This window comes from Cebus imitator, unplaced genomic scaffold, assembly GCF_001604975.1.
Source record: "Cebus imitator isolate Cc_AM_T3 unplaced genomic scaffold, Cebus_imitator-1.0 Scaffold117, whole genome shotgun sequence".
Taxonomy (NCBI): Eukaryota; Metazoa; Chordata; class Mammalia; order Primates; family Cebidae; genus Cebus; species Cebus imitator.
In genome coordinates, this window is record NW_016107432.1 from 3,096,655 (window position 1) to 3,120,036 (window position 23,382).

Below are 23,382 nucleotides of genomic sequence, written 5' to 3' on the forward strand. Positions count from 1 at the left end.
CCCACAGCCAGCGGCCCCGCCCCCACAGCCAGCGGCCCTATCCCGGGCCTGCGGCTCAGGGCTCGGGGCCACAGGGAGGGCGCCTTCGACCACCCCAGCACCTTCTGCTTGGGGTGCAGGGGCGGAGCCCGCCGCTCACCGGCTGTGCCCCACCGCTGTCCTCTGGAGATGGCCGAGGCTGGTGCCCATGGTTCACCCTCCCGCTCCCACATCTCCTGCAGTCCCATGGCAGGTCCGCCGGTGTGTGGCCGGCAGCACGGGAAGCCACTTCACTCTCCTGCGGCCACTTCTCCCAGAGGCAGCGGGCCCTGACCCCTGGACCCTCGGTGGCCCTGCTTGGCAGCCCTGGCGGCCCCCTGCCGCTCAGAGGCCTGCCAGCTCCCAGCACCCTCCTGAGCCCTCAGCCCCTTGGAGGGTGCCTTGGCACCCGAACCCCCCAGGCTCCAGGCACAGGTCCAGAGGTTGGGCGGGTGGGGGCTGCATCCAGGGCCTCACTGCCGCAGCTGCGTGCCGAGTAGCCCTCAGCAAGCAGGGTTGGAGGGGGGCTCCCTGCAGAATCGCCCTCACAGCCCCAGGGCCGTCAGCACGCAGAGGCGGGAAGCCTGGTTGTGGCCCCCAGCGCTGGGACGCCCCTGCCCTAAGTCCCCCACCCCAGGATGCCCCCAGCCCCGGGATGCCCACACCTCATCCTCCAAGTAGTTGGGACTACAGGTGTGTGCTGCCGCACCCAGCTAATTTTTTATTTTTGTAGTAGGTCTCGCTGTGTTGCCCACGCTAGTTTCGAACTTCTGGCCTGGAGCCATCCTTGCTTGCTCTCCCACAGTTCTGGGATTGTGGCACGAGCCCAATGGCTGGCCACGTGCCTTGTTGAGTCGGTGACTTCACCTTTGCTATGGAGATCTGGGTTGGGGCCCCGTGTCTCACATGAGAATTAAGGCTCATGGCACCCTCCACCCCTCCCCCCACCAAAGCTCACACAGGCCAGGACAACCTTCCGGCACACGTTCTGCCTTCTCCTCTGTGAACCGGGAAGCACATTGTCAGGGTGCCTGGTGCCCACCGCAGCTTGGGCTCGTGGAGGAGGCCTTTCTTTAACGTCTCTTACTGGGCACACCCAGAGGCCACATGTTCAAGGGTCAGAGAGACCAGGAGAAAACTCAGCTTCTTCACTCATGGCTGTGCATCCTCAAGAAGGTGACTTTGCCTCTCTGGGCCTCAGCTTCCTCCGTCTGATAGCACAGGGGTCTGCAAGTCTCTAGGGGCCACGTGGGCTCCGTGGGGACCTCTTGTCTCTGCCATGGAAGCAGCTCCGAAGCATACACGTGAACTGTGTGGCCTTGTGCTGACCAACACCCTAGTTCACAGGGGTCGCACCAGGTGCCGCTAAGAAGCAGAGCAGAGGCCACTGCTGTGACCAGGGATGCTGCCTGACTGCCAGGCACCCCACTTAGGCCTCTGCCTGTCTCTTCTCCCTCGGAAACCCCCTAAGTAGGTGTGCAGCCTGTCCGGAGGGAAGACGCGTGCGCCAGCAGAGAGAGCGCGGGGCCTGGAGTTCTCATCTGTGCCACCAGAAGCAGGGGACGGTGAATCGTCCATGATCACCAGAGAGACCGCTCCACCCCAGGCATTGTACACCAGCCCAGAAATGCCATGGGCAAGCATAACAGCAGACATTAGAAGACATGTCATCCATATGGGTTATCCAGAGAAAGTGCCGGAAGGAAGCCAGCCACTGCCCACGAGTCAGAGCAGAGGGCACCCCGCTGACATCAAGGTGAGGCCAGGGGAGAGGAAGCTGGGCTGAGTAGGGCCTGTGATGTCAGCACGTGCGGGTGGGCACGGCGGGGTCAGTGTGGCTGGCGATGACCCAGGTAAAAGACATAAACCTCATGGACCAAACAACGGGGGAGCTAAGCTCGGAAGCCAACTGGAAGGGGACGTGAAGGAGCTCCCTCTGTGTCTCTCTCCATGATTAGGTCTAGTGGCAATGAGTAAACGCAGAGCATGATCAAGAGGGACGGTCATGCTCACATCCCTCACGGGAAAACGGTACTTCCAAACATCCCTCGAGGGAAAACTTCCGATAAGCCCTTGTCTGTTGTGTATTGGCTGCGAAGGAAACCTCAAGGAACCAAAACGTAGATTAATTAAAATGATCCTCTTATCCAAATACTGTAAAATAAATAACTGAACATGTCCCCTCTTCCCCCAAAACTTAGAAACCAACACATTCCCAGGTAGTCCTTAGGTGAAACAGGATATCAGATCTGAACGTGCGCTCTCTGAAAAGCCGAGAAACCATAAATATTGATCCAGTGCTGAGGGCTCAGCTAATTCAGTGTCCAGAGCCCCCCGCACACTTCTTATTTTTTAGAGGAAAAAATAAGCATGAGGGACTTTGTGCCACCTTAAGAAAGTAGAACAAGAACAAGAAAGTGCATTTTAAAAAGCAGGGAGAAATTCCAGGCACAGTGGCTCACACCTGTAATCCCAGCACTTTGGGAGGCTTAGGCGGGTGGATCACCTGAGGTCAGGAGTTCGAGACCAGCCTGACCTATCTCTACTAAAAATACAAAATTAGCCGGGCATGGTGCCACACGCCTGTAATCCCAGCTACTCGGGAGGCTGAGGCAGGAGATTCGCTTGAACTCGGGAGGCGGAGGTTTCGGTGGGCCGAGACAGGGCCGTTGCACTCCAGCCTAGGCAACAAGTGTGAAACTGTGTCTCAAAAAATAATAATAATAAAAAAGTAGGGATAATTATGAAGATACAGCCAGAAATTTATGAGGTAGAAAACAAATAAGTTAAAAGGAGAAATGATTGTTTTTTTGAAAGAAATAAAATCCCCTTGCCCAGCCCAAAAGCTGCATCAACTCATGACTGTCTAAGCCGGGCACAGTGGCTCACACCTGTAATGGCAGCACTTTGTGAGGCTGAGGCAGGCAAATCACTTGAGGCCAGGAGTTTGAGACCAGCCTGGGCAACAACATGGTGAAACCCTGTCTTTACAAAAATACAAAAATTAGCTGGGTGTGGTGGGGCGCCTGTAATCCCAGCTACTCGGGAGGCTGAGGCAAGACAATTGCTTGAACCCGGGAGGTGGAGGCTGCAGTGAGCTGAGATCGCACCATTGCACTCCAGCCTGGGTGATAAAGTGAGACTGTCTCAAATAAATAAATAAATAAATACCTCTATTTAGAATTTGTGTACGTTGAATAAAAAAAACCACAAACGATTAGGAAAAAGGAGACCCAAGCACGGAAGAGACTGGGAGAATCATGGGACTCCAGCACTCAGCCGGGGCAGCTGTTTAGAAACCTGAAGCAAGGGGCGATGTTCTCGTGGGTGTAAAGTGCCAGAATGACTTCAGACCTGCGGCATCACGACATGAGCACGTGGCGCTGGAGGAGGGGAGAGCTGAACCAGGAAAGAAGGGCACCGGGAGCAGATGTCCGCAGCTGACGATGACCTCACTTCCCGTGGAAGAAAAGTCATCCCAGGGTTATTTTAACCTTCCCAAGACATGAAAGGATGGAAAACTCTGCAATTCGTCTCATGAAACCAGGATAGCTTAATTCAAAAACCTGATGTGGAACAAAAAGAGAAAACCATAGACAAATACCACTTTTAGAAGATGCTGGCCGGGCGCGGTGGCTCAAGCCCGTAATCCCAGCACTTTGGGAGGCCGAGGCGGGTGGATCACGAGGTCAAGAGATCGAGACCATCCTGGTCAACATAGTGAAACCCCGTCTCTACTAAAACTACAAAAAATTAGCTGGGCATGGTGGCGCATGCCTGTAATCCCAGCTACTCAGGAGGCTGAGGCAGGAGAATTGCCTGAACCCAGGAGGCGGAGGTTGCAGTGAGCCGAGATCGCGCCATTGCACTCCAGCCTGGGTAACAAGAGTGAAACTCCGTCTCAAAAAAAAAAAAGAAAAAAGTCAAAATATTCCATTTGCCAGGGTGAAGGTTAGGATGCTGTAAGGAGCAGCTCAGGCCATCGGGAACTCAGCGGGGGCACCATTTCTCTCCCATATGGTGGCTGAGAACAGCTAGGTGGGCTGCTCTGTCACCTGCCACACGCGGGTCTCCTCATCACGCCTCTCCTTCAGTCTTCCAGGCGGTTTTTCCTGGCTGCGGGGTTCCACTGGGTGCAGAAATGCCCATGTCCAGCCGTCTCAAGGGGCCAGGGCCGGGGTCGGAGCAGGAGAGGAGAGGCCATGCTTTCCAAGACCACCTGTGAGGCGTGGCCCATGTTGCTACATGTGTTCCGTGGTTAGCCCTTGGTCAGGGCCTGGCCTGGCTGGACCTGGTCTCACCGTGGCAGGGACAGGGCAACATCATCGCAGGAGAAGGGGCGATGACGGGAACATCATCTCCAGGTGTCAAAAGCCCCCGACAATCTGGGGAGAGAAGTGTGGGTGGGTGTGAGAGGAAGCAGGGCCTGAGGGCTGCAGCATGGAGAGCCGGGAGCAGAGCAGCGGAGAGGGCCCGGCCCGGAGTGCCCCCGCCAGCCTGAAGCCCAGCCTCCGGGTTCCATGAAATTGCCTCCAGTCACTCCAGGAGAAACAGCGCACCGCCCAGGAAGGAAAGAACAGGCAGCGTGGACCCAGGCTCCAACGCTGGCCGCCAGCTACCAGACAAGGATGGCCACGTCGCACCTGCCTGCCTCACTCCCCACATCTGCGGCGGGGGCGATGGTTGCGCCTGCCTGGCGGGGCTGCTGTGAGTTAAATGCCTCCCTGTCCACTGTCTCTGATGCGTTCTTCCTGGGTCACCCCTCACTCAACACCCCCAGAGGCTGGGTGGGCGCACCGGACACTTCAGAATGGAGTCCAGGACCTAGAGAAGCTTCAGGGATGAGCAGGGTGGTCGGGGGCCAGGGAGTCAATGATGGGGAGCGAGTGGAGGGAGGAGGGGGCGTCAGGACAGGGGGTGCGGGCAGGGCAAGGACAGCTGAGTGGCCCTGGTGTCAGAGCAGGGAGGCTGGGCGGGGGCGGGGGCGGCCTCTGCATTTCTGCCTCCAGGATGTTATGGATCTGGCGGGGAACACATAAACCATGAGCTCACCCCATGGGAACATGGTTTCCTCTGGCTGCCCCCACAACAGCTGTTCCCCATCAGCACCGGCCCCATCTCCCTAGCAGGAAGCTGGGCGGCCGCAGCAGGCCAGGTGTGGACGCCCCTCAAAACCTCCCATCTGCGTGGACATCACTGGACGGGTGGTAAGGGGGAGACGAGCAGTGGGGTGCAGCCCCCCGCACCTCTGGCCCCTCTGGTGCCTGCCTTTGCTGTGACCATGTGGAGTAAATCAGCTCCCGGAGAGGGGGGCCAAGGCTGCAGGGTCCTCAGTGCCACCAACCAGGCATGACCCTGACCACTGGCTGAGCCCCACGTGGTGCCTCTGCCCTGGACCTGTGCCTCCCGTACCCTCCTGGCTCTGCTGCAGCAGACGCATATGCTGAGGCCTTCTGGGCAGTTCCGGCCCCTCCCATGTGGGCTGTTCACACCATACCTGGTCCAGGCTGAGGCTTCCTGCCCCTTCCCCCTCCCGCCCTGACCAGGTTGGCCTGGGGGGCCTTCGGTGCAGCCTGCCCACGCCGGCCCTCCCCTGCCACCCACAGCCAGGGGGACCCAGATTCCCTGCAGGCCAAATGCAGATGCCCCAGCCCCTCCAGCCTCTTTCCCCACGGGATGTGGTCGGTGACAAAGCAGGGTGGACTGGCCTCTTGCCATGCTGGGGCCCTGTGCCCACCCTGCCCGCTCTGAGTGTCCCTGCTGTGGGTTCCCAGCCCACTGGCTTCAGGCACTGACACGCCCAGAGCTCGCCTCTCTGAAAAGGGTGTGTGTTTCCCCAGGCCAGGCCTGTGGCCAACAACGCAGGCAGGTGTTCGTGACCAGGCCGTTTGTGTTTTCAGGAACAGACCCCAAACCACGCAGGGAGGGAGGAGGCCCCGAGAGAGAAGGCAGGGGCTCACGCATGTGACCACAGAGAAGACTGCCTTCACCCTGCCCACATCCCGGGAGCACCTGCCGCACGGGGACCCAGTGCCGTTTCTGGTCTTCCGGTGCTGTCTTCCTGAGGCGTGGCCTCCACAGTGGCTCCCCTGATTCCTGAAAAACAGCTTCACTGAGGTGTCGTTCACACGCACACAAGTCACCCTTTAAAGTGCACCATTCAGTGGTTCGTAGTATGTTCATTAAGTTGTGTGACCATCCCCACTAATCTCACTCCGGAACACGTGCATCATCTGCAGAAGACGTCCTGTGCCTGTTAGCAGCCGCTCCCTGCCGTGGTTTGAGTGTGGCCACAGCGGAGACCAGGCAGCAGTTTATCAACAGAGACTTCCTGCCTCACGGTCTGGAGGCCAAGGTGCCGGCAGGGCCACGTCGGCCCTCCTCTTCCACGAGGGCCCCTCGTATGCCGCCTGCTCACGCGGCTGGAGGCTGGGCCTGCCCCATGAGACCTTTCCAAAGTGGCTTTAGTCGCAAGGGCTCTGCCTCGTGAGTGGATCCCATACCTCCCATCAGGCCCCACCTCCCGGCCCAGCTGCAGGGGGTCTCAGTTTCAGCATGAGCTGCAGAGGATGCAAGCATTCCAAGCACTGCACGCCGGCCCAGAACTCACCCTTCTCACAAAATCGGACGAGTCAGTGTCCTCTAGAGGGACGGGGCTAATAGGGTAGATGCATCTGTGAAGGGGGTTTCTGAGGAGAACTGACTACACGATCACAAGGTGAGGTCGCACCATAGGCCGTGTGCAAGCTGAGGCGCCAGGAAGCCAGTCCGAGGCCCAAAACCTCAACAGCAGGGATGCCGACAGCACCGCTGTGTCTGCGGCCGAAGCCCCGAGAGCCCCTGACAAACCACCGGGGTGAGTCCAGGAGCCCCACAGCTGAAGAACTTGGAGTCCGAGGTTGGAGAGCAGGAAGCATCCCGCACGGGAGAAAGACGGAGGCTGGGAGACTCAGCCAGTCCAGTCCTTCCACGTTCCTCTGCCTGCTCTATCCCGGCCGTGCCGGCAGCTGATGAGATGGTGCCCACCCCAACGGAGGGTGGGTCTGCCTCTCCCAGTCCACTGACTCAAATGGTAATCTCTTTTGGCAGCACCCTCACAGACACACCCAGGATCAGTGCTTTGCATCCTTCAATCCAGTCAAGGTGACACTCGGTATTAAACATCAAAAAATACATTCATTCCATCCCAATTGCCCCAGAGTCTTAACTCACCCTAGCACCAACTCACAACTCTGCAGCTCCACGTCTCATCTGCTTCAGAGGGGGCAAGCCTCCAGGCACAAGCCATCTGAAGGCAGGCTCCCCTGCAGCTGTGAGCCCCTGAAATCAAGCAAGTTATATGCTCCCCAATTGCAGTGGGGCAGGCTCACGACAAACATTTCTATTCCAAAAGGGAGAAATAGGCAAGAAAAGAGAAGAGCAAGCCCAGGTAAGTCCACACGCGGCAGGGCAGACAGGGTGACACTCAGGCTCAGGGGCGATCTTGGAATCCATGCCCACCTTGCAGCCACGAGGGGCAGGGCCGGGCCCATGGCTTCTCAGGGCTCGGCCCACACAGCACTCGTGGGTCAGTCTCCTGCCTGCAGCTCTCCCAGGCTGCGGCTGCTCGTTTGTGGCCCTGAAGTCCTGGGGCCTTGGAGGCAGCCCCCGCCTCGGCTCCACTGGGCATTGCCCGGGTGGGGACTCCAAGGCAGCTCCGCCCCCACGATGAGTCTCTGCCTGGGCCCCAAGGCTGTCAGCAACACACTTTGAAATCTGGGCGGAGGCCACCGCGGCCTGCAGGGTCAGTGCCATGTGGATGCTGCCAAGGCCCACCACATGTCCCCTCGGGAGCAATGGGTGGGGCTGCGCCCACGCCTGCCTGACCATGGCTGGGGCAGCCAAGGAGGGCTGGGCCAGGATCTGGGGAGAACAGGCAGGCTGTGAGCACTTTGGTGGCAGCGGTGCCTGAGGGGCCCACCCTGCAATGCTTCTGCCCTCAGGGCCCTCATGAAAGGGCTGGAAGGAACTAGCCGGGGTGCTTTCCCTCCAGGTTGTGCTGTGAGGCTGGATCACCCTTGGAGCTGCCCTCGGCAGACCCCGGCCTGCCAGCGCCTGGATCTTGGACCTCCCAGCTTGAGAACTGCAGGAAATACGTTTCTGTTGCTTATATATTACCCAGTCTGAGGTGTTTGGTTGTAGCAGCCGGGATGGACTAAGACGCGTCCCGTTTTCTCCCAGCTGTGCCCTCTCCCCTGGCCCAGCAGCCGGGAGCCTACCCGGTGTCGCCATGGACCTGCCCATCCCAGACATTTGACATAAGTGGTCTCACGTGATCTGTGGCAGTCCGCATCCGACCTCTTCCACTTAGCAAATGTTTTCAAGGTTCATTTGCTTTGGCGCGTGGGCCAGAGCTGCAGGTGAGTGGTATCGTGGGGCCAGGCCACAGCGTGTCCATCTGCCCATCAGCCGACGGGCACGTAGCTGTGCCCACGTTGGGGCTATTGTGGATTATGCTACTAGGAACATTTGTGGATGAGCTTTTGTGTGAACACATGTTTCTGATTCTCAGGGACGTGTCCCCAGGCATGGGATTGCTGGGTCATGTGGAAATTTGACTTCACACTTTGAAGAAACGGCTGCACCGTCTCGCGCTGCTGCACGTGAGGTTCTGTGTCTCTGCCCTGACACCGCTGACGCGTCTGGCTCCAGACATCCCAGTGGGTGTGAGGTGGGGCCTCGTGTGGTTTTGATTTGCGTTTCCTGGTGGCTCACGGTGTTAGGCACCTTGTCCTGAGCTTGTTGGCTGGTGTTTACATGATTTGAAAAAACATCTATTCAGATCCTTTGCCCATTTTTAAACTTGGCTGTTTATCTTTTTATTGCTGACCTGTAAGAATTCTTTAGCACGTCGGGTTTTCACTGCCTCACCCTGGAGCCGTTACACATCCTTCTGCTCAGTCACTGGCCAGAAATGCAGAGAAATGCTGCTGTGTGACCCCACAACCTCGGCCTGATGCAGGGGTCCCCGAAACATTAGACAGTGCTGACTGTCTGCAGGACACAGCCCCAGGAGGAGGCTTCACACTGTTGATTTGGCCACAGTCCCTCACGGATTCGAGATGTCTCCTTCAGCGTGTCTGTAATGCCTGTGTGTTCGCCATCGTCTTTTACCGTGACTGATCCACACGCCGGCCCCACACGGGCCTGACAGCTGCGGCCTCCGGTGTCTGTTAAAACCTGGTGGCCACAGCTCTCCTGTTGCTCCTTTGTTCCAGAATTTCCTTCATTTTCTTACTTTTCCACGTTAACTTCACAATCAATCTACCTGGTTCCAGGGTTCTCTGGTGTTTTAATTGTCCTGCCGTGGCTGCGCCAGCGCAGGGGACAATGCCTCGTGCCGCCCTGGACAGACCGGCCTTCTTGCTGGTCTGCAGCCCTCGGTCAGGTGCCAGGCCCTTTCCAACTGGTAGAGATCTGCCCGCTGTTTGCTCCTAGAAGTGCACACTTTTGTAGCTGTTGAAAATGGTGCCTTTTCTTTCTTCATCATCCCTCCTAACTGGGAGTGCTGGAATCTGAAAGAGCTGAGGCCTGACTGTGAATGCCGTGCACGGCTGCCCTCACAAGTTCACCTCTGTCTTCGAATCCATTTCTGAGGTCTGTGTGGAGTCACAGCAGCGTGCTGGGGTGCAGCCTCTCCAGCTGTGTGTGCCCAGCTCCTCCGGGGTGCTTGGCTGTGAGGCCTGGCCTGTCCCTGTGGTCGAGGCAGAAGACCCAGCTGTCCCCTCCCCAGGCCCTGCCCACGCCCTCCCGTTACGCTGCCTGGACTGCACATAGGGCAAGACCCTGGGGCACACAGAGAGGAACTGGCCATGGGTAGAGATAGCGCCTGGCTGAAGTCCTAGGGAAGAGGCCATGTCCAGGGCTCCTGGACACAGAAGGTGGCACTGGCTGAGCCCAGTGCTCACGCTGGGCACAGGGGAGGCACTTTCGAGCTGGGGCCTCCTCAGAGCAGCTGCATCCGGGGCAATACCCACCCCCTGGTGTCCACATCCATGTCTTTACCAGAACTGCCACTGGCACCCACGGAGCTGTGGGCTTCGTCCAGGGAGAGCCGTGCCCAGCACCCAGGGGGCCTGCAGGGGTGCTAGGCTTCAGGGTTAAAACCGAGAATCCTGGCCCCCCGAATCCCTGTACCCAGAGGCCCCATCAGAGCTGCCTGGCCCTCCCCTCCGCCAGCCCAAGCATCTGAGGCTTCTGCCGGCAGTGCCTGTGGCAGCCTGAGGAAGGGTGGGGGCCGCGGAGGCTGTCATTTGGTGTTGACCAAGGGAGATGCTGGTGTCTTTATGTCCCCAGGCCCTCCCAGGCTCCTTCATTCAGATGCCCTGCTCACAAACACCCACCCAGTCCCCACCAGGGGCCCCTCTCACCTCTCACCTCGGACGCCGTGCAGGGCCTCGGCCGACAACCTGGGACCCTCAACTTGGATGGGCAGGAAGGTCCAGGAGGGGCCCCTGAGGCCTCCTCGCTTGGGTCTGGGGGTTGAGGCCACAGGAAGCCACTCTTCATCCCTGATGCCCACCTCCAGCTCTCCTGGCTGCCTCCTGGCCTCTGTCTCCCTCCAGGCTCCCACCCTGACCAGGGAGTTGGGGGGTGGGGAAGTGGAGCTTTTGGGGAGAGGCCACACCCAGTGTTGGGTTTGCATGTCCAGGATGGCCTTCTCCTGCCTGGACTCCTCCCCCAGCACTGGGCTGGGAGCTGTCAGGGTGACCCTGCCCTACCCAACGTCAACCTGGGACCATGAGCAGGAGGACGCTCCTCACTGCTCCTCCTGAGTCCGTGCGTGACCCCGAAAGGAGCCGCGTCTCAGGGCACAGCAGACTGGAGAGGGCCCTGACCGGGGCCTGTGGGTGCCACTCAGCCACTTGCCCGGCTGCAGCCCCTGACTCCCCTGGGCTGGCTGTGGGCTTAGGCTGAGCTGACAGGGCTGAGAGGTGTTAGCCCTTGGCCTGGCCTTGCCACGGCTCTGCTAGAGCAGGGGGAGGCCGGCAGACCAGATTTTGGGGCCAGAGGGAGGGCCATGTTGTGACAGATGAGAAGAGGGAGTGACCTGGCGGCCCCGGTGCGGGGACCCACAGCAAATGCCTCCAGGACAGATGTGTCCCCGGTGGAGGGGCCGGGGTGCCCAGCAAGAGCAGCAGCTCCTCAGGGCATGGGGACCCAGCAGGCCGAATGGGGGCTCTTGGAATAGAAGGAACCTCTTCGGGCTCAGCTTTTCAGGCGGAGAGGGGAGGCAGGGCCTGAGGCTTTTGCGGGGGAGGCGGCTTGCCCTGGGAGATCTCCCTCGGGGGCAGAAGAGCCAGGGCATCCAGCCAGGAGCAGAGAGCAAACCCCAGCCCAGGTGAACCCCAGGTGTGGGGTGGGTGTATAGCACGTGACTTTGACCACGAGTGGACAGGTGAGGGGCGGACAGGTGTGAGCAGGTGAGGGGACATGTGGGAGCACATGGAAGGTGGGGGTGATGGGGACAGAAGAGGCAGTGGGGGTCGTGGGGCAGGTGTGGGTGGCTGGAGGGGCGTGGAGGTGGATGGGGCCAGGTGGGGATGGATGGGGTTAGGTGTGAGCAGGTACAGGGCGGGTGGGGGCAGGTGTAAGGGGTTGGGGTTGGTGTGGGCAGGTGCAGGGCAGTGCCGGGGAGGCATTGTCGGGTGAGCGTGGGGCTGGGCAGAGGCTGGCCTGGGACCCCAGGCTGCTGCTCAGAACCACTCTCTAGGTAAGCAGCTGGGCCCTGCTAGGTGTGACCACCCATTGCACAGAGTGGGGGAGGCTGGAGCTCCAGACACCTGCAGGGGCTGGTCGTGCCGTGGTGAGTCTGGCTCCTTGCCACCCTCTGTCCCACCAGCATCCATAGCCCTGGCTGGCCCTGGCGTCCTCCAGAGTGGCCCCACCCCCCTGCTGGAGCCAGCTTGTGTCAAGGACCTGGAGAGTGCGTGGCGAGCCCTCCACAGTCAGGTCCTGCTGTCACTGAGCAACGGGGTCAGCAGCTGGTTTAAAAAGAAAGGGCAGCAGTAGGCCGCCCCAGAGAAGCAGCCATGCCCCGCGCTTCAGATGCAGGGAGGGTCCAGCTGCCTTGATCTTGTTCAAGTCACAACACCTGCCTCTCAGGGATGTGTGCGGACCCTGGTGGGAAGCCCTTGGCTGCTGTTCGAGGGTTGGGCCAGGGGTGGCCGAGGCTGTCCAGGGGAGTGGTTAGGGGCTTGGGGGAGCAGAGGTAGACTCAGCAGTGCTGGTGCTCAGAGGGGCCTTGGGCCGCACCCTGGCCGGGCCACCCCATCTTTGCCTGGGCTCAATGCCGAAGGGAGCGGGTCAGGTGGGTAGAGGCCTGGGGCCAGCCTGGGGGGCGGAGCTGCTCAGCTGGGCCGAGGTCCTCCTCCGGGCACTGGGCTCAGGGCCCAGTGGCCAGATGGTTTTCCTTCCTGCAGGGAGTGCCGGCAGGGGGGGGGCGGGGAGGAGGCCTGGGAGGTCTTGTGCAGCTGGGCCTCTCTTGGGCTTCTCTGCAGTTGTTTTTTGCTGGAAAATCAATCCTGCAAGTCCAGCTGGGCTCTGGCTGAGAGCAGCCGGGGGCGGGGGTGGTAGGTGCTTCCCGGCCTCCTCGGGGTCAGTTCTGGGCCCACACTGGGGACAGAAGGCAGGAGGGGGTGGGGGCCCTGCCTGGGGTGGGGATCCCAAAGAGCCTGACTCCCCATCCTGTGCCCTGCTTGGGCCACCCAAAAGAACTGTCCTGACCCTCCCAACTTCCTGTCCAGGTCCCTAGAGCTGCCTGCAGCCTCCCTTTGCGCCCGTGCCTGGGAGGAGGTCTAGGGAGGCCAGAGCCCAGGTGTTTGTCAGCAGCCAAAGGAGAGTTCTCCACCAAGGCGCAGTAGCCGGAGGAGCTGGGGCGGCCGCTGCCTGGCCCTCCCCGGTTCCACCCCTCCTGCTCCAGAGCCCTCCGCCAGACCTGGGAATCACGGCCTCTTCCTGCTCCAGGGGTCCCAGCAGGGCCCTCGCCCACCTGGAGGGTGTGCCCTGCCACCTGTTCTCAGCCCTTTCTTGAACGGACTCTGGGCCAGGTGTGAACACACGAAGGCAATGGCCTCTGCTTCATGGTCTGTGCCTCTGCTGTCCAGTTTAGGGGTCACCCACGCCTCCATGGCTGGCATACCAGGGCTCTTGTTTTACCCATGAGGGCCCGGGACCTGTGCCCTTGATCACCTCTCCAGTTCACAAGCACAAGCACACACCTGCCAACCAGGCAGATACCCACACACCTACACGTACGCACACGTACACCAAGCCAGCGGGCCCCACCGCCTCTCCACCATCCACTGCCCCAAAGCCCTCAGTGTTACAACCAGGAGGCGGCTGTGGCTGTTCCCTTTTTAATACACCTGAGTTGCACAAGCCCAGATTCATAGACCTTTGTTGCTCCATATAAATTTGGGGATAAAATCGTTGAACTTGTTCAATGTAAGCAGCTGAAATTTTGCCTGGGAAGGTGATGAAGTCTATAGCACTTGGAAAAATATATTTAAAGCACAGTATTTTATGACATTAGCAGCCCGCCCCACAAGCACAGCCCGTCTCATCTGACGGCCTCACCGTTCACCATGGAGGTTGGCGGCCCCGGTCACTCCCACGGTCTTTACCAGCCAGGTGCCGGCGGCTAGGACCAGATTCTGGCCACTGTGCTCACTGCAGAATCGGGCTAACGGGTCAGACCCTGCATCGTGAGGACAGAGCAGGATGCATCCCGTCACAGACACCCGCTGTCTGCACCTTTGTTTGTTTCTGGACAGCTGGCAGGCACCACAGGTGCTCCTGTGAGGCCCCCTGGCCCGTCCAGGATTAGCTGCAGGCTGTGGCTGATTTTCCTGGATTTTCTACATAGACGCTTGTCAGCAAACACCAGCGGCTTATCTCTTCCCTTCCAACACGCAAACCTTATTTCACGTTCTTGTCTTAGGGTTTTTTGGCACAATCTCCAGGCTAATACCAGCCTCCAGGGAGATGAGCCGTGCTGCCCATTTCACCGGCAAGGAAACCAAGGCTGAGGCCCCCCCGACCCACCTTCTGCTACCAGCACCCCTCCTGGGGCCGGGCTGGATAGGGTGACTCCCCGGAGGCGGCACCAAAGGGAGGTTCCTTTTGAGGCTCCAAACATTTTTCTGTTAGACTCGGAGCCACACTTCAGTGTCCAGGCTCCCTGGCCGCCAGCCTCACACCGAGGACAGCCCTTGGCGGCGTTCCCTTTCTGCAGGGAAAACCGACCCTTTTACTTGGAAACACTGAGGCCAGCTGAGTGGGACCTCCGGGCCTGCGTCCAGCCCACATTGCCGGTGCCTGGCTGCCTCTCAGGGCGTGGCCTGTCTCCAGCTGGAGCTGGGAGGGCGGCCCCACCCTCGGCTGCCCTGGGGGCTGACCAGGGCCCAGTGACCCAGCCCAGGGCTTGCCTGTGCAGAGGCTCAAGCCAGCAGTCAGTGTGGAACTCCTGGTCTTCCCACCGCCGCCTCTGCAGCCCCCACCAACGATATCAGAAAACGCCAGCTCCAGCCAGCACCCCAGACCCTTGAAGTCACCTTGGCTGCCCCTCCTCACACCCAATGCCTGTGTCGGCGAAACCCGGGCCAGCTCTTTAATGGTGTCCAGAACCCACCCTTCCCATCAGCCCAGGCCACCCCCCTCAGTGGTCCGGGGGCTCCAGGATGAGGGGCTCCAAGCTGGTCAGAGACTGGCTGGGTGTTCTCTGCCACTCACCTGCTAAGGGGAAGGATGCAGAGGCCTCGGTCAGTGAGGCAGGGCTGCCCTCTGTGGGCCTCAAGACTGGGAACCACTGCCCATACCCAAGACCTCTGCAGGCCCCGGGGTGCACTGCCAGGTAGGAGGGGGCACCCCCACCAAAGGCAGGGGCCTCCCCACTGCTTCTGCTTTAGATGGGGCAGGGAGCAGGGGGAGGCTGACACTTGGGGGCTGACGCTGCAGGGTCTGCATGCCTGGGCTGGCAGGAGAACCCACCTGCATGCAGGGAAAGGCTCAGGCCAGGGACGTCCCAAAGGGACCCGGGTTCCCCCAGCGCCTGCTACAGCCCCTCCTTGCACTACCTGGACCCACCTGCAGGAGTCTGCCTGGAAGTGCTCCTCCGGGGTGTCTGGTATCAAAATTAATCTCATAAAATGAACTGGGACCCTGCTGACATGCATGGACCACACGTCCAAAGGAAACTGAGGAACCAGGAGGCCAGGATTTCGAAGAGGACACCAGCAAACAGGTGCGGCTGTGGGCCAAGGTGAGGGCGACGCCTTTTGGCTTTTTTGCACATTTCTGTAGGCTGGCTGACCCGCGGTCTGGGCAGCTTCCTCGGTCCTGACGTCTGCTTTCCTTCATCCTCCTGTGGCCCACGGTCTTCCCAGGTCGCAGGCCGGCCTGAGGGAGGTATGCCAAGAAGGGAGGGGGTGGGCCGCAGGGCAGGACCTCAGCCAGTCAGACCAACATCAACATAGTGGCCTGGCCTGGCACACTGCTCCCCTTCCACAGGGGCACTTCAGCAGGCCGCCTCTCAGCCAGGACCCTACAGTGCCCCACGGATGAAGCGGGCAGAGGCACAGGCCCGGTACACACAGAGACCACTGCCCAACCTGCCACGGCCCTGTCTCGGGGTCTCTCTCAGGCTGCCCACTTCCGAGAGGCTGAGCTGGGCCCTGGAGGTCACCACAGCCGGGACTGAGGCTCACCCGGGTCGTTGTGAGACAAAGTCGCTAGAACAGATGCCAGGCATGCTGGCTCTTTCCGGGATTTTTATTTCTTTAAAATAATTCATACAAATGGTTACAGTCACAAACATGATTTTAACCAAAATATTGCTAGCCTACCACATCAGCAGGACGGCACCGGTGCAGGTGGGGACGCTGCCACCCTCCGCGTCCCCAGGACAGACGTCGGCGGGCAGCGGGCGTGCCAGGCACCGCCCAAGCTTCTCCTGGAGCTGCTTCGTGATGCCGTCTTCATTTGGAACAAGGGGGTTCATGCCAAAATTAGGAAAAACAGCCTTGTTTTGTTTTTCTAAATTATTCTAAAAATAAGACAAGCAGGTAGAAAAAACAATGCACTGTGTGGCATAAAAAGAAAAACGGGAAGGATTCATTGTCCTGAGAAGTTTGCCAACTGCCTCATCTGGGGCACGTTCCAACATAGAAAAGGAAAAAATAACCTCCAATTGATTTCCGAATGCTCCCTCAGGTTTTTTTTGTTGACAGCTAAGCAAACAGATCCTTTGTAATGTTCTAAAAACTGTACACAGACAAGAACGTTCATGGGAAAGTAACTACTGACTTCTTCTGCTTAACGAGGGACGCGAAGGACACAGGACAGAGCCCACGGGACGGACGACGACAACCGACACGGGACCGGCGCTGCCCACCCGCCTCCTGCACCGCCCGGCAGTCTCTGCAGCGCCAGGGCCGCCACGCAGGCACCTCCTCTGCACGCTCGGGTCCGAGGGGCTTCCGGGCCTCCGCCCAGGCACCGAGGCTGGAGAGCTCCTCCCGGGCTACAACTGGTCACTCGCGTGGTCTCGATCCGCCTCGGGCTTGACAGTTTGGCCGGGAGAAGGGGCGTGGGGCGGGTGGGCCACAGGGGGCAGGCCGTGGGACAGGGACATGGCGCTGGGCACGATGCCTTCCACAGCAGCTGGGATGCCAGTGGGGGCCACACCCACCACGCCAGGAGGGTACCTGCTGGGAGAGGGTCCAGCCGTGGGGCCCACCTGTAGGCAACCTGGCCAGGCCCCGCCTGCCCTCACAGTGGCAGCAGCACCGAGGGGGCATCTCCAGGAGGACCAGCAGTCAGGGTGAGGGTCCTTGCCTCTGCATGGACGCTCCTGCCCACCAAAGCTACTTCTCAGGGCAGGGGAGGGGAGCTCTGGTGTCTCCAGGCAACTGGGACATGAGGTCCTCACCTCACCCAAAGCCCCCTGCTCCCACAGCCCCCGTGCCCACATAGGCCTCTGCCCAGCAGTCCCATGTCCACTGGGCCCTGAAGGCCACCCAGCCCAGGCTCCTTCCAAGGGGCCCTGGTTCTTGTGGGACTTTTGGGTGAGGTGGGCATCAAGTCCACCCAGATCCTCCAGCTCAGCAGAGATGCTGCCCTTTCTGCCAAGGGCTATGCTGGGATCCAGGGGAAGCTGCCCACCCTCATGGAGGCTGTTAAGTTCCCAGTGGGCCTGCTCACCTGTAGGCGGCCCCATTGAGCTCTGGGTGCACAACCGAGGGGTCCATGCTGGCCCAGTGGGTGGCGGCCGTCAGATGGTCCTTGTTGACACAGTTCTTCAGGCTGTCTGGGATCCGGCCTGGGAGACGCAGGAGGGAGGAACAGCTGTGGCTCTGAGGGCACCCCAGGAGCATGGCCCACTGGGTTGAGGACATGAACCGCAGCGCCCTTGGCAGTGTGCTCCTGCCCTCAGCCCCAGGGCTCCCCAGGCACAACTGGGTACTGTCAGTGGCCAGCACCCTCACAGCGTGGGCAACCCCCAGCCCAGAGCATGTGCCCAGCTTGCTGAGGGGCCTGTCTACTCAGCCCAGGAACCTCCCAGAGCAGCTCACAGGCCCCAACCTGCAGGTCTAGTGTGTCAGACATAGCTCCAGGGCTCAGCCTGACTTTGGCCTCAGAGGCCCCTGCTGGGGGCATGGTGAGAGCAGTGAGAACCACGGCCCTGAGCTGGCAGAACATGGGCCCAGATGCTGGGCAGATGTGAGCCCACGAGCACCTGGGGCTGGCAGGAAGGGTGCCCCAGGCCACAGGTGGGCGCACAGCCTGATGGAGCTACCCCTGCGCCCACCTGTGATGGCTCTGCAGAGCTCCCCTGGCCTGACCGAGCCGCCCCCGCGCCCACCTGTGATGGCTCTGCAGAGCTCCCCTGGCCTGACCGAGCCGCCCCCGCGCCCACCTGTGATGGCTCTGCAGAGCTCCCCTGGCCTGACCGAGCCGCCCCCGCGCCCACCTGTGATGGCTCTGCAGAGCTCCCCTGGCCTGACCGAGCCGCCCCCGCGCCCACCTGTGATGGCTCTGCAGAGCTCCCCTGGCCTGACAGAGCCGCCCCCGCGCCCACCTGTGATGGCTCTGCGGATCTCCCGTGCTGCCTCCTCTCGCATCTCGATGGATGCCTGCTCACTGTACCATGCGGCGTGGGGGGTGCAGATGAGGTTGGGTGCGTCCTTCAGGGGGCCCTGGCTAAAGCTGGGAATAGCACGGGCACAGTCAGTGCAGCCCGAATGTTGCGCCCGCATTCGGGGGTGAGGTGGCTGGGCACTGGACACCCTGTGGGAGGGCCCTGCTTGGGAAGCAGACCCCATGGCCTCTGCTCTGCTGGGCAGGTGGGCTGAGCACAAGGGCACAGCCTGGGACAGTCAGACCCACTGGGGCTCCTGACAGCGGTGGGATTTAATCTCTGAGCCCTCAGGGGAGCAGCCTTGATGGGGGGACATACTGGCCTGGCCCCTCTCCATTGAAGGGTCTGTGGGTCCCACAAGCTGATCCTGCCCCTGCCAAGGGTGTCTTCTCCTGCAACTAACATCCAGCCCAGGGCTGCCTGGGGTCCCAGGGCGCCATTTGCAGGTCTGGATGTGATCCTGTGGCTCCATGGCCAGGGCCGTTGGGGACCACTCACAGATATTGGAGCCTCACGCTCTCCTGGCTGGTTGGGAGCCCTGCCCAAAGAGAGGCTGCAGAGAACTAGTCCCTCCCAGCACGGAGGCGAGGCAGGCCCGGAGCCCATGGCTCCATCCTCACCACACAGTGGATGGCAAACTCTCCCAGTGCCGGCCAGCGAGAGGCTGAGCACAGGCAAGTGCCTGGCCTGGCAGAGGCGCCGTCTGGAGGTCAAGGCCGGCAGGAGGGTGGGCAGGGAAGAGCAGGGGTGGCACCAGCCGTGGGGGCACCTGAAGGGTTCCGACTCGTGCACGTCCAGGGCCGCGCCGCGGATCCGGCCCTCCTTCAGGGCCTGGGCCAGCGCCTTCTCGTCCACCAGGCCACCCCGGGCCGTGTTCACCAGGAAGGCCCCTTGTCTCATCTGGAAGACGTAAGGACAAGGCTAGGCTCAGTCAGGGATCCACACAGGGTGGGCAACCAGGGAAGCAAGGGTGGCGCTGTGCCCCATCAGATGGGGGAGCTCCCCAGCCCCTTCCTAGCCCAGGCCCACCTTGGGCTCAGCAGGGCTCTCAGACTGAAGGCCCTGGGCATTTGGCACTGCGGCCCTGGCAGGCTGGCTGGGGCTCGGGCCTTAGAGACCTACACAGCCCCACACCACCTAGAGAGCTTGACCCTCCTGTGCAAGCCGAGCTGAGGACTGGGCGGAGCTCCAGGCTTGGCTCCTGTGATACCCTCTTTCTGGGTCCCCTCCAGCCCAGCCTCCCAACGCCCACGGCTGTCTGCTCTGAGGCGTGGTTTTTGACTCCAGCCCAGCCGGGGCCTGCAGCAGAGCCTGCTGTCTTTGGAACAGGCTCGTGTTTCAGGAGCTTTTGCAAAAGGCCCTGGGAGAGGCTCCCCCTTGGCTTTGCAGCCAGGGCATTCCTGCATCCCCCCATTTCAAAGCCAGCACCCGGCCACAGTGTTTGGCTGGCAGCCGTGCATGTCACAGTGGCTCCTCTTTGGTGAGTTGCTGCCCGTTGCAGCCTCACACCCAAGGTCTTCAGAGACAGCAGGGCTCTGACCAGTGTCCATGTGCCACACCCTGTCCACTAGAAGGCTCTGTGAACAAAGAAAGGGGAGGCGGGCACCTGGCCTCATCCTTCTTGCAGCTACAGGGGTCTGGGCAGACGGCTGACACGTGGCCTGACATGTGTACTCACATGCACACACTAACCAGCACATACAAACATGCAGACATACGTGCACCCAAGCACACGTGCCCATGTACACACACACCAATGCGCACATACAACCCCCTGAAAGGGGGGAGCCAGTGGGAGCCAGCCGCCCCCAAGTCCACCCACTTAGGGAAGTGCACTGCTGAGGCAGAGGCCCCCTGAGCACAGCCCTTTCCAGCTGCAGATATGCAACCTCAACGTGCCGGCACAGCGCGGAAGCCGCAACGGCCGACCCAAGGACCCCAGGGAGCTGCATCTGTCCCTGCTGTGCGAGCGACAAGGACTTCAGGGGAATCTGGTACTCAAAGGCCTGTGGTCTTGCCTCGCATGGAGAGTATTTTTGGTGTCTGAGTAGAACTCGGAACACGGAGAAAGCTGTCTGTACAGACAGGGCTCACTCCAGCAGGGCTGGCGGACACCGCGGTGTGGCTCGATGAGGGCAGGGTCTCGCCCAGGTGCGGTTGGCAGCAGGGACCCACCTGACACCCCCACCTGTCCCTCACGCTGGCCCTGCCAGAAGGGAGTCCTGTGCCCGGCCCGCGCACCTGCTTGACGGTGAAGTCATTGATGAGGTGGTGGTTGTGCTCGTTGAGGCCGCAGTGCAGCGTCACGCAGTCGCTGTGGAACAGCAGGTCCTGCAGGGTGCTCACGCGCTGCAGCCCCAGTGCCCGCTCCACGCCGTCTGACAGGTAGGGGTCGTAGAAGAGCACGTTGAAGCCGAAGGCCTTGGCTCGCAGCGCCACCGCCTGCCCTACACGACCTGGTGGCGTCAAAATGCAGCATGAGACCCTTGCTCACCCACGGCCAGGAGGCCAGCCCCCACAGCCAGGGTCAGAGTGGCCTCTGCACCTCAGTTTGACCGTCTGTCTGCCGAGGATGACACCTTGGGCGCCCACGCCCACTCCACACAAGATGTCTGCCTCCAACGTGCCCGCTGCCAAGGCAGAGGCTGTGCACAGGGGTGGAAAGGGGTGAGCTAGCCCCTGGGTCCACATCACCTGTCAGCCATGCCACCCCCACTGTGGCCTGTCCACAGGACAAAACATGAACCACTCCATGTCAAAGGGACCAGTCAGCAGGTCTCCACCCGGCCCACACACGCCACGTGTGCCCAGGCCCCGCCAACGGTCTGCTTTCGGGTCCACCCATCAGTGTCTCCAGCACCTCCATTCCAGCCACAGCTCGGTGGAGATGGCAAATGGGGCAGGAGGGAAACTTCCAGACCAGGATGGTCCCGCTGGGGTTACGTCCCGTCCTGGTCGTGTGGTGCAGTGGAGGCCACCTGGGCAGACATGCCTGCCCGTCCCCCAGCCCTGCTGTGCGCCCTTCACATCCAACTGCCTGTCCCCACCCCAGCAGTCCAAGGCTGGTGCGGGTCCCAGCACAGGACCCTCAGAGCAAGGGCCACCAAGTCTGGCTGGGGCTGGCTCTGCCCTAGGGAAGGTCTGCAGGGTGCACGCACGCACTGTGAGCCAACAGTGCGGGCACAGACTCAGAAGCCCAGACACGGCTGTAAGGACATAGGACCCCAGCCCATAAATGCAGTCTCTCCTGTATCGCGTAGGAAGAAACTGCTGCAAAGGAAGGAAGCAGGGTGGGTGCTGGGGCAGGCGGGGGAGTGGACGCAGTTTCAAAGGCGGCGGCCAGGGCAGGCCTCCCTGAGAAGGCCAAGCTTGCTAGAGACATGAGGGGCAGGAAGGGAGCCGGAGAGCTGGAACAGCATGTGTGAGGGGCCCACAGTGCCCTGAGGGCCACGGAGACCAGACTACCAGGCAGACAGGACAGCCGGACGCAGCCCAATGCCCAGGGAACAAGACGGGAAGAGGCTGGGAGGCCAGTCAGAAGAGCTGAGGACCACCTCAACACACTACATCCTAGAAAGAGAGGCACCTGTTCTAGAAGGAACATGGTGGTTGCAGCAAAAGCTCTTTAAACATGCTCAGAAATGACGCCAAGTGTGGATGTAAGTAGCAGAAAGACGCAGGGTTCCGGAGGAGCCACACAGAAACCCAGTGCAGGGAGGGCTCACAGGGCGGCGTGGAAGCAGGATTCCGAGGGCTGGAGCCACAGCTGGAGTACCCAGTCCAGGGAGGTGGGCTCAGCAGGGTGGAGGTGGGTTCAGGATTCTGAGGGTGGAAACAATGGCCCGAGTCCCCAGGGAGCTCCTCAGGAGTAGGAACAGCCCCCGCCCATCAAAGCCCCTACCAGGGAATCCCACTGAGTGGGCAGGAAAAGGAGGGGAGAGGCACCTCCCCCAGCGCAGAAGGCAGAAGAGACTCGGCTTCCCACTGCACTGAACAGAAAGCCCAGGGAGTTGGGCTGCCGGTGGCGAAAACTAGTTGGAGCCCCAGCCCAGCGTCCCCTGCCTGGCACGGGAGAGCAGCAGCTGTTGTGGGCGAGACGATTCTTTGCTTTAGTCTCTGCTATTCTTTCCCACACGACGTCCAGCTTATGATAGGGACTATGATGACACAGGTGAACGGCAGAAAGACGTGGTTTCTCATTAGAACAAGACGCTAGAAGCAACGAACCCACAGATGACCGAGGCTCCAATCAGCCAGCAAAGGCTCTTAAATAACTACTCTAAACGTGCTCAGAAATGACACTAAGTGTGGATGTAAACAGCAGAAAGACAGAGGATAAAGAACCACACAGAAATTCCAGAACTAAACACCCTCTCTGAAACAGAACTCCCTGAATGAAATGAACAGCAAAAAGGATCGGGAGCTTGAAGGCAGGGCTCAAAGTCAGCAGACGGTGCCCAAACAAAAGCAGAGAGAAAAGAATTTAAAACTTTCTTAAAGAACAGGCCATAGTGGCTCACACCTGTAACCCCAGCACTTTGGGAGGCCAAAGCGGGCAGATCACATAAGATCAGGAGTTCAGGACCAGCCTGGCCAACGTGGCAAAACCCATTTGTAATATAGCATGACAAACGCCAAATGCCGAACAATAAACTGAATGAACTCTGTGGAATGCTTCTACTAATGACAGAATGCTGTAAAGAAACATTAAAATAAAGGGAGCAATGTCATATTTGTGTCCTGAAGATTCAGTATCATTAGGAAGTCAGCATTCCCAAAACTGACGTTAAGGACTCAACAAAATGAAAACTGAAGAGCTGATTGCAGAATGGAAATGGAAACGCACAGCAGGACCTAAAACAGCCAAGACCCTGAAAAAAGAGCATGCCGAAGGAACATGGCCCGCCAGACCTCCAGGCTCACTGCCGTGTACACGGCGTGGCACTGGGGACAGGGAACGCCACCCGCCAGACCTCCAGGATCACTGCCGTGTGCACCGCGTAGCACTGGGGACAGGAACACCACCTGCCAGACCTCCAGGCTCACTGCCGTGTACACGGCGTGGCACAAGGGACAGGGAATGCTGCCCGCCAGACCTCCAGGCTTAGACCTCCAGGCTCACTGCCGTGTCCACCGCGTGGCACTGGGGACAGGGAACGCCGCCTGCCAGACCTCCAGGCTCACTG

At 60.3% G+C, this 23,382-nt stretch overlaps 1 protein-coding gene and 1 long non-coding RNA gene across 7 annotated transcripts in view; both read right to left on the bottom strand.

Annotated features, from left to right (window-relative positions):
* Positions 1 to 15,813: 15,813 nt before the first annotated feature.
* Positions 15,814 to 23,382, bottom strand: part of CTBP1 (C-terminal binding protein 1) — a 34,820-nt gene continuing 27,251 nt past the window's right edge. For 3 of the 6 annotated variants that reach the window (XM_017538965.2, XM_017538969.2, XM_037742167.1), the window contains 5 exons: positions 20,438 to 20,652; positions 18,966 to 19,096; positions 18,137 to 18,264; positions 17,260 to 17,377; positions 15,814 to 16,763 (listed from right to left, as the gene is read on the bottom strand). In XM_017538965.2, the coding sequence (XP_017394454.1) occupies positions 16,580 to 16,763; positions 17,260 to 17,377; positions 18,137 to 18,264; positions 18,966 to 19,096; positions 20,438 to 20,652 (776 nt within the window). In that variant the 3' untranslated portion in view covers positions 15,814 to 16,579. Of the gene's footprint in view, positions 16,767 to 17,259; positions 17,378 to 18,136; positions 18,265 to 18,965; positions 19,097 to 20,437; positions 20,653 to 23,382 lie in introns of all 6 variants that reach the window. The other 3 variants (XM_017538964.2, XM_017538966.2, XM_017538967.2) reach the window with 1 other exon arrangement.
* LOC108311559 overlaps positions 23,125 to 23,382 on the bottom strand; it is a 5,168-nt gene continuing 4,910 nt past the window's right edge. The window contains exon 2 of the long non-coding RNA XR_001828266.1: positions 23,125 to 23,368. This is a non-coding gene — a long non-coding RNA (uncharacterized LOC108311559). The remainder of the gene's footprint in view (positions 23,369 to 23,382) is intronic.